This window comes from Vespa crabro, chromosome 2, assembly GCF_910589235.1.
Source record: "Vespa crabro chromosome 2, iyVesCrab1.2, whole genome shotgun sequence".
Lineage (NCBI taxonomy): Eukaryota > Metazoa > Arthropoda > Insecta > Hymenoptera > Vespidae > Vespa > Vespa crabro.
Genome location: NC_060956.1, coordinates 6,512,999 through 6,522,998, shown reverse-complemented (window position 1 = coordinate 6,522,998; position 10,000 = coordinate 6,512,999). Strand labels below are relative to the sequence as shown.

At 30.1% G+C, this 10,000-nt stretch overlaps 2 protein-coding genes across 7 annotated transcripts in view; both read left to right on the top strand.

The window, feature by feature from the left end:
* The window catches only part of LOC124422140 (neuronal calcium sensor 2), a 23,900-nt gene extending 21,429 nt beyond the window's left edge, over positions 1–2,471 (top strand). For all 5 annotated transcript variants that reach the window (XM_046958183.1, XM_046958185.1, XM_046958184.1 and 2 more), the window contains one exon: positions 1–2,471. This exon is cut by the window's left edge and continues 5,552 nt beyond it. The gene's annotated coding sequence lies outside the window, so the exon portion shown is untranslated.
* The window catches only part of LOC124422139 (neurocalcin homolog), a 31,624-nt gene that overhangs the window by 21,585 nt on the left and 39 nt on the right, over positions 1–10,000 (top strand). For both annotated transcript variants that reach the window (XM_046958181.1, XM_046958182.1), the window contains exons 2-5: positions 5,394–5,581; positions 5,680–5,798; positions 5,939–6,127; positions 6,664–10,000. The exon at positions 6,664–10,000 is cut by the window's right edge and continues 39 nt beyond it. In XM_046958181.1, the coding sequence (XP_046814137.1) occupies positions 5,512–5,581; positions 5,680–5,798; positions 5,939–6,127; positions 6,664–6,864 (579 nt within the window). In that variant the 5' untranslated portion in view covers positions 5,394–5,511 and the 3' untranslated portion in view covers positions 6,865–10,000. The remainder of the gene's footprint in view (positions 1–5,393; positions 5,582–5,679; positions 5,799–5,938; positions 6,128–6,663) is intronic.

Here is a 10,000-nt window from a genome sequence, read left to right as displayed (position 1 = left end):
TAGAACGGATATGTGAGCTAATAATAATAATAATAACAAGATAACAGAATAAATTATTTATGAGAAAATAGAATACTCGATTAAGAATTATCGGTTATTTCCGTGCTCCTTCTGATAGAAATGAATACGTGACTGTGTAAATTCTTGTCTTATCCAACAAAATCGTGCAATCGATATATAGAAAATTCAAAGTGTATACATACCTTCAAATTCGAAAAGTTATTCCCTATATGTTATTTCATCGGTGGGAGAGGAAAAATTAAAATATATCGTATGAACGTACGCATGTGATCTAAATTTCAAATTCGCACTTTCGTCTTACTTGAACAAATATATATCTATGTATCTAATATAAACGCTTAAACATAGACGTATCTCTTTAATTTTTGATATCGTCTGTAGGAAAAAAAAGGAGAAAGAAAAAAAATTATCAGATAATATTACGTCTCATTGATACGTTTATACGACATTTAAAAACAAACAGAAGAAAAATAGAGATAACATATAGAACGAAACCGATAAATATAACTTCTCGAATTTATCGCAAACGTTTAGAAACAAAAGCAAACAAATAAACAAATATCTCCCTGTATGACAATTTATACCGCGTATACGAACGATTATAATTATTATATTTATTTATTTATTCATTTAGTTTTCACTAAAGCATCGTTTGTCTCATGAAGCTGACTTTTTGAAAAGATTTCCCTTTCTTTTTTATTTTTATTTTATTATTTTCTTTTCTTTTTTATTTTTTCAAATGAACGTTCGAAATTAGAGAAATATGATTTTTATACGATCAGTTTTTTCTAAGAGACGCTTGTACACGAACGGCGTTTTCATCGATCAACTGATTTGACGGTTCGCGATCAAACATACTGTCTGATTGTTTATAACAACAGCTTAAAAAAAGAAAAATAAAGAATAAGAAAATAAATTTTGTTTGCGAAGCCGCTGCTTCGTCAAACAGAAAGATAAAAAGGAAAAGATAGAAACATTCCGTAGGCACATATACGATGGCAATTTAAAAAGTTCACAGTTTTATTTTCTTTTTGCTTTTTTTTTTTTTTTTTTTTCTTTTTTTTCAAATATCATTGTTAAAGTGAAATACATCTTAAAATGAAGTGAAAGAACAAAAAAAAAAAAGAAGAAAAAACAAAACTGCAAATTTTTCAAATTGCCCTAGTACATTATCCTCGAATCATGCACATACGAATTTTATGGGTCAATTGCTTTGGGACATCCTGTATATAAAAACAAGCAATATTACGAAATACCTTCTACATTCTATATTCTATATTCTTCTATTATATATTTCGCTAATTGAAAAGTCTCACTACATAAAGTCTGTACAGGTTGAAATAAAACGAGAATGGCTTACATAAACAAATAATACTTACATAGTTCTATTAATTTATATATATATATATATATATATATATATATATATATATATATATATATATATATATATATATTGAAATAATTCTTCTCGTACGTTTCTCCGGCGAATCAACCAGTCAATGACAATACCGATCGTGAACAGTCAATCGAAAACTCTGTTACCGAGCGGCGAGAACGTTTGTATACAAACAAAATAACAAACAAAAATGTATTTATTTTAATCTAACTCGTGAAGTGTGTGTATATTTATACATGCGAACACGAATGAAATTTGCCCGACAAAGATATATAATATACTGTAATATGCGTTAAAAGAATAGGAAAAGAAAAACGGAAAAAGAAAATACTTCAGCGAACGAAAATGTAAGATTGAAGACCTTAAGATGACACTTTTATAAATATTGCTTTGAAACTGGCACAAATGGGAATCAATCAATCAATCTATCTATCTATCTATCTATCTATCTATCTATCTATCTATCTATCGTTTCTCCGTTTCTTATTTCAAGCGATTCGTCTAACGTATGTCAAATTTCATCGTCAAGAAGAAAGTTACAAAAGTTATCGTAAACCGAAGGATAAAAATCCATTTCCTAAAAATAAAAATAAAAAAAAATAAAAAATGAAGAAAAAAATAATTAAAAAAAAGAAAAATAAAACAAAGAAAGAAGATGAAGAAATTATTCTTATCTTAAACAAATTCGTCTTTAATGGCGAATAATACACACATACAGTAACCTGAGCATACACGTCCATGTACAAAGCCTAAACCTAAGTATAATAAGCCTAAGAAAAATCATGCTGCCTTTTAACAGAAGAACAAACAAAAAATAAATAAATAAATAAATAATAATAATAATAATAATCCTGAACACAACAGGGAGGAACAACGAAAGCTCTCTCTTTTTTTTCCTTTCTTTTTCTTTTTTTTTCGATTATCAGATAAAATGTTTTCATTAGTATAACCATTTCTAATGATAAAAAAAAAAAAAAGATGTGCTCTTCTAAGCATGAAAGTAAAAAGGATCATTCAAATAAGGAATAATATCTTATTCGTCGAATAGAAAGAAAAAAGAAATAAAAGAAGCATAAATATTTTTTGATATTGCCTATTAAATTTCTGATACATTTGATGATTAATTTTATTCATCAACCTATATACGTAACATGAAAAACTTTAATACTAAAGTCGAATCGCTTTTTACTTCTCTCTATTCGTGTCTTTTTCAAAGTTACCGATATCAAGATATCCTCTTAAGGGCTTAATCTTGATACATTTCTCCGCTCGAATAAGCATTAATATGGCGCTCTATAGTCAGTAACAAAAGATGCGTGCGCTTGTGAAATATGTAATAATTACATCTTTGAAATATCAATACTACTTATATGGGGCAAGAAGAGTGACACACTTTTTAATTAAAAGATACATATAATCCTTGTTTTTTTTTCTCATTAAATATTAATTAATCGCATTGGAATTTAATTAAGCTGCATGATAATTTTCATACTAATAAAAACTATTTAATAATATGAGCAAAATATATAAATTAATAAATGTAAAAGATTATATTATAAAATATTATAGACATATGAAACTTTATACTTATATTTAATTATTTAATATTCTGTAATGAACTTTCATACGTTTCAAATGATAATTATATATAATTTACAAAATATTTTATATATATATATATATATATATATATATATATATATAAATGTATTTTCGTATGTATAATTTTCAAAACTTTTGAAAAATGTTAGTAACGTGTGTCACTATCTCTGTCTCTGCAAAAAAAAAATACAAACAAAGAAAGAAAAACAAATCCATCTATCTTCTCCTACGAGGAAGAAATTAGAACGATTAGTCGTTCTATAAATTACAAAATGGATTGTAATGTTATGGAAGTATGCGAAAGAAAATCCTATGTTGAATATTCGGCAAAGCTTAAGTTATGATGAGTACGTATACGTAATACGTCTGTATTATACGTATATGCGTGCGTATAATTAAATAATATGCCTAGCTCGGGACAGACTCGCAATTAATTTTGTACGACGAAAACCGCACGCGCACAAATGTTAGATTAATTGTATATTTGTTGGTCGATTGAATAAAACTTGTAACGATGTACATATATATATATACATATATATATATACGAACATACATACATACATATATACATACATACATACATGCATATATACAACCAATTTCATGTTATCACTTGCGCGTGTGTCGTTAGAAGAATGTGTGCGTGTGTGTCTGACTGCCTGTGTGTGTTGTGTGCGTAAGTGCGTTTAGATATCATTTGCCGCTTAAAAAAAGCAAAAAAGAAAAAAAAAGAAGAAAAATAGAAAAAAGAAAAAAAGAAGATTATTAAAATCCACGATTATATAAATATAATCGTATACATATACATTATATAATTATAATCCAATTCAACTGTTAATAATCCACACACATTGATGTCATTTATATAAATAACTATTGTTTATTAGGATGTATTTTCGATGACAAAAATGTTGTCGATAGAAGATTGATATTTTAAACGCAGTAAGGAACATACGAACATCGAGATGGAAACTGAACGATTATAATAATATCCACGCGATGAAGACAACAGTTTATGAAATTTGTTCTTTAAGGATATCGACGCGGCTGTGCAGGCCAATATAGGTCAATGCACATCTACCATTCGTGGAAACTTTCGTTCGATCGATCACATACATACGTACATAACATATATATACATATACACATATATACGTTATATATACATACATACGCACGCGCACGTGTGTGTGTGTGTGTGTGTGTACATGTATATACATGTATGTAATGTGCTTTATATCATCGCCAATCAATTTCGTTCAATTTTTCTTGCTTCTTCTCTACGTTTTATTACCGATAGCACTCATATTCTCCAAATCCAATAACCGACCAAACGATTCTTTTTATTTTCCTTTATGCCCTTCTAGTTACCTCCTATTTCATATGGTTTTTTTTTGTTTTTATCGAATCAGATATTCCTGAAACGAAAATCAATTAAAAAATATTTATGGAAAAGATCTAGTAAAATTGACGATTTTTGACGTAAATAATCAATCAAATGGCTCAAACTTCCGTGACTATTAATCTCGTGTTTTTTTTTTTCTTTTTTTTTTAGAAAGATTAACGAAGACGAAAAAAAAAATAATAATAATAATAAAATAAAATTCCACGTTAATAAATTATTTATGCTTAAATAGATTATCGGTTATAAGATATAATAATTATTCTATGCATAAATAAATGTACTAATTTATTTTGTAATATTTTAAAAAAGATATTCTTTTTAAACAAGCGTGTACACAAGAAGCTTTGTATTATTTTTTAGTTAACAAAAAAAGAATAATAATAATAGTGTAATAGCATGTAATGCTGAAAATGTAAGTAACATGAAAGTTTGTTGTTCATAAAAAAAAAAAAAAGAAAAAACAAAACAAAGGTAAAAATAATGATAATGTCGTTTGGCGAGGGTCGCTTTTGTGAGCATCAGTCTATTTTTAAAGCTAAAATTTTTCCTTCCGATCTGGAAATATTTTAGCTCCTTGGAAGTCAAGAAAAGAAAATAATAATGTTGTCACTATAATAAATATACCTACATACATATATATATATATATATATATATATATATCGTATAATTAAATGTGTATTTAGATATTATCTAAACAGTCATTTATATTATAATTGTCATGCATGATTTTTTAAATGTACTTTTCATGTACTGTGAAACGTGGCACGAAGTGTATGCCGATAATATTCTTATCGGTGACCCCTGCATTTATTGCATTTATTTCGTTTGATCCTTTTAATAATAATGATCACGAGAGAGGAGTTACATAACAAAAAATAAAAAATAATAATAATAAAAAAGAGAGATAAAAAATAGTATCACATTTATCATTGTGATATAATATCGTATCTTCTTTTTACAGGTACGTCTGCTGCATAGCACAAACTTTCTTGTGCTTAAAGGCATTCGTAGAATAGTAGACTTAATTAGATCTTAATTGTCGTTCGTAATTGGGTCCCGACAGACGGTTTTGAGTGACAATGGGGAAACAAAATAGCAAATTAAAACCCGAAGTATTGGAAGACCTCAAACAAAATACTGAATTTTCAGGTATCCTATGAAAAGATTTACTATAAATATTTATTATAAATAACCTAAGAAAAATTTTATATGTTATCGATGAAATGTATTTGATGTCTCTTTTTCAGATGCCGAAATTCAAGAATGGTATAAAGGATTCTTAAAAGACTGTCCTAGTGGACATTTGAGTGTCGAAGAATTTAAGAAAATTTATGGTAATTTTTTCCCTTACGGCGATGCCTCGAAGGTAAGTTTGATAATAATACGAATATAATTATGTAATAATACAGGATGGTGTTGAGAGTAAAAAAATCTAACGTATAAATTATCTGAATATTCGTATATAGAGATTTTCAAGTAAATTATTATGCAAATTACTTGGTATAGTTTGCAGAGCACGTGTTTAGAACATTCGATGCAAATGGCGACGGGACGATCGATTTTCGAGAATTTCTCTGCGCTCTAAGCGTGACGTCCCGAGGAAAATTGGAGCAGAAATTAAAGTGGGCCTTCAGTATGTACGACCTTGACGGTAACGGATATATCTCGCGACAAGAGATGCTTGAGATCGTGACGGTAAGTAATTCCGAAGCTAATTATTTCTCATTGAGTTGATCGATAACACGAATGCAAATGTAAAGATATATATGTATGTATATATATATATATATATATATGTATATATATATGTATATATATATGTATATATATATATATATGTATATATATAGATACATATATACATATAGGTCGTCTTCTCTACCTACTATTTATACTTATCCATTTAAAAGCGGGTCGATTGTACAGTTTGAGAGGACAAACTTTCAAACGTGCTTCATTTATCGATTTAATTATAATGTAAGATTTTATTTATACTTATACCTTGAAAAAAATATATTTATTAATGACTGAAAGGTAAGTTAACTGTTATTACCGTTAATTAGAAAAGGATATAAAAATTAGAGCGAGAGGAAACAAAAAAAATCTAACAGGCAAATTATTGATCATGAGAAAAGAAAAGAAATAAAGATGAAAGAGAAAGAGAGAGAGAGAGAGAGAGAGAGAGAAAGAGAGAGAGAGAAGGAAAACAAATACGAATTACCTCCTTCCAGGCAATATACAAGATGGTAGGGTCCGTGATGAAAATGCCAGAGGACGAGTCCACCCCAGAGAAGAGAACCGACAAAATCTTTCGTCAGATGGACAAGAATAAGGACGGCAAATTATCGCTCGATGAATTTATCGAAGGTGCAAAGAGTGATCCCTCGATCGTGCGACTGTTGCAGTGCGATCCTAGTGCACAAGCTCAGTGAGACCCTGGGTCCGTGTGCGTTTCAAATGCCATCTGTAAATACGAATCGGGGCCCGGCCCAATCATAGCCCGGTTAGAGGCGATGCAATCATAGAAGGGAATCAATAGAAATAGAGGAAGCTGTCAAAACGAACACACAGAGATACAAATATCCTCGTTTACACCTACACCAATACACCTACAGAGAAAGAAAGAAAAAAAGAAATAAAGAAAGGAAGAAAAAAAGAAAGAAGGAAGGAAAGAAAAAACGAAATAATGAAAGAAAAAAAAAGAGAAAAAGATAGATGTTTATTTAAACTTTACATCGTTAACGTTAGTAACGTTTACATGTGTATACCGTTATAACCCATCACAACATCACTACACCACCACCAACACCACTATACTACACTACAACAACTACTACTATTACAATTATCACACACGTACGGCGAGTGTTTGAAACTGGATAAGAAGATACTTAGACTATATATACATATGTGGACGCCAAAAAGAAAAAAAAAAAGAAAGAAAGGATAAGAGATCAAATAAAAAAGCATACAATGATTTTCACAAGGCTGAAGCCAACAAAGTTCGTTCTGGTAGATTCGCTCCTTCGCATCGTCTTCTATGTTCGCGAACGCCTCTTGTCAACTAAAGATATAAAAAGAAAGAAAGAAAGAGAAAGAGAGAGAGAGAGGGAATACAGTATGTTGCCTGAGCCGTGTGTGTGCGCCAAAAAACTTGCAAACGTCAAGTAGGGCTCTTGTAAATTGGGCTGGTACCCGAGTGATGAGGGGTCCAGGCTCACTGGGCCCATGGCGCTTGCGCATACCGCAAACTAGTCGTAATGACTAGTTCAGTCGCTCCCGCGATTTAAACTAATCAGTTTAAACGGGGATTTTTTTGAGAAGTAAAAAAAATGGGGAGAGAGAAAGAGAAAGAGAGAGAGAGAGAGAGAGAGAGAGAGAGAGAGAGAGAGAGAGAGAGAGAGAGAGAGAATGTAAGAATGCAAATTGAAAGTAAGTGTGAGAGAGTGAGAGAGAGAGAAAGAGAGAGAGAGAGAGAGAGAGAGAGAGAGACTCACGCGTATTTTTTCATATAATTCTCCTAAAATTGTGCCGCTCGATGTACATACATAAAGAGAATTGCTATTGTAAATTCGTTCGAACCTTCCATCAAAATGGTTCTTTCTTTCTTAATTAGTTTAATTGATAATATCTAGGTGCCTCTTCTACGCATTTACCTATCAATGACACGCGAGTTTACATCAAATTACGTGAAAAATGTTTAGATCTGATTGACGAGAATAATAAAGTGGAAAATGACGATTATATAGGCAATAATTTTCTTTCTTTTTCGTGGTTTTTTTTTGTTTTTTATAGGAAGACAGCGACAGCGAAAGAAAAAGAGAGATGAATGAAGTAAAACTGCTCGAAACTTTTGATTATTCTTCAAAATTATTACACGTCTCGTTCGGTCTTTTATCAGTATCCTCCAGTTTTATGCGAGACTCATTCATTCCATATAATTGAACGTTATATCGATTTTCGATCGCTTTAGAAACGCTTTAACGTAAAATCTGGTAGAAAAGCTTCCCCTGGGATTTTCAAAGATAATTGAAAAGAAAAGAAAGAAGAAGGATGATAGAAAGGAAAGATAGAAAGGAATGAGTTAGAGAGAGAGAGAGAAAGAGAGAAATAAAGACGATTGACAATTTGCTGAGCGTAGAAGTGCCTTAATTTTTCGTAATAGTATATGACGTATGTAAGAGCGTTGCAAGAATCGAAAAGAAACTTTTTACTAAGCTTTCAACCAAGACGAACAATTAAAAAGAATACATTGAATTGTCAATGTGTACAGTATACGTGTAGTAAAGAGCAGAATCTGAAGAGAAAAATAAAAAATGAAAGAGAGAGAGAGAGAGAGAGAGAGAGAGAGAGAGAGAAAGAGAGGAATAGAGAGAGAGAGAGACTAGAATCGAATCAAATCGATAATTTTTCACTTTATCAAAGGCTTCTAATTAATTTATCAGTAAAAAATTATGTGATTTGATGAAACTGCTTCGAACGATGCTCATTCTCAAGTTAAATACGTAAAAGAGTCTTAAAAGTTCGCGTTTCTTTTTTTATTCCCTTTTTTATCATATATATTTGTCTTTTTTCTTAAAATAGATTGCTTTAGTTTATCGATTGTTCGACGAGTTCTATTTTAATATAAAACTTCGTATTGAATGTTGTCACTGATAGAAAGATATTTTAGAGAGAAAAAAAGAGAGAGAAAGAGAAGGAGAGTGTGTGTGTGTGTGTGTTTAGAAACATCGAGCGAGCATAAAACGGATTGTTACGCGTTTTAGAGCGAGATATGTCTTGATACATTACGATAGCTCGCCAATTTACACATGTAACACGTTTTTGGGTCGCGTATGAGAATATGCGTTTCAACGATTGTACCAGGATTTGAGATCGTTGAAAGATTTAGAATTAACTCCGAAATTTTTCTAACATTTATTTCATATTAATTTTCATTATTTGATTTCAATTATTATTTTTTTGGATAGAATCTACAAAAAGAGAGAATAACAAAGGGAAAAAAGGAAAAAAGAAGTGTAACAAGGAAAAAGGAGAAAATACGAGTAACGATCTAAACTTTTGACCTGTTTAAAACAAAGAAAAAGGGAAAAAAACATATTTTATGCGGCATGGCTTCGTGCCAAGTGCAAAGTATTTTGTCAAGGCAAAACGACCGCAAAGGGTAGATTTTTTGTTTGTTTTATACAGAAGAACTGTATTATTCGTGATAAGAAAAGAATGCCAAGGGAGAAAATCTCTAAAGCTCTTTGATATTTCTTTTTCTTTCTTCCTTTTTTCTTTTTTTTCTTTTTTTTTTTTATTAATTTTTTTTCTTTCTTTCTATTTCCGACACTGATACGTATAATTCACATGTATGTATGTATGTATGTATAATATGTACATACATACATTTTTCTTTAACTCAAGCATTGAATTAATGAGGAAGATGAAAAAGAAGCACTTAGACCGCGAACGAATGTTTTCAAAGAGAGAACAGATCTATTCAACTTTCATCATTTATTTATATAAGGAAGATAAAATAATTATCTTGTATAATTATCGACGAATAATAATCATGTTGAATTT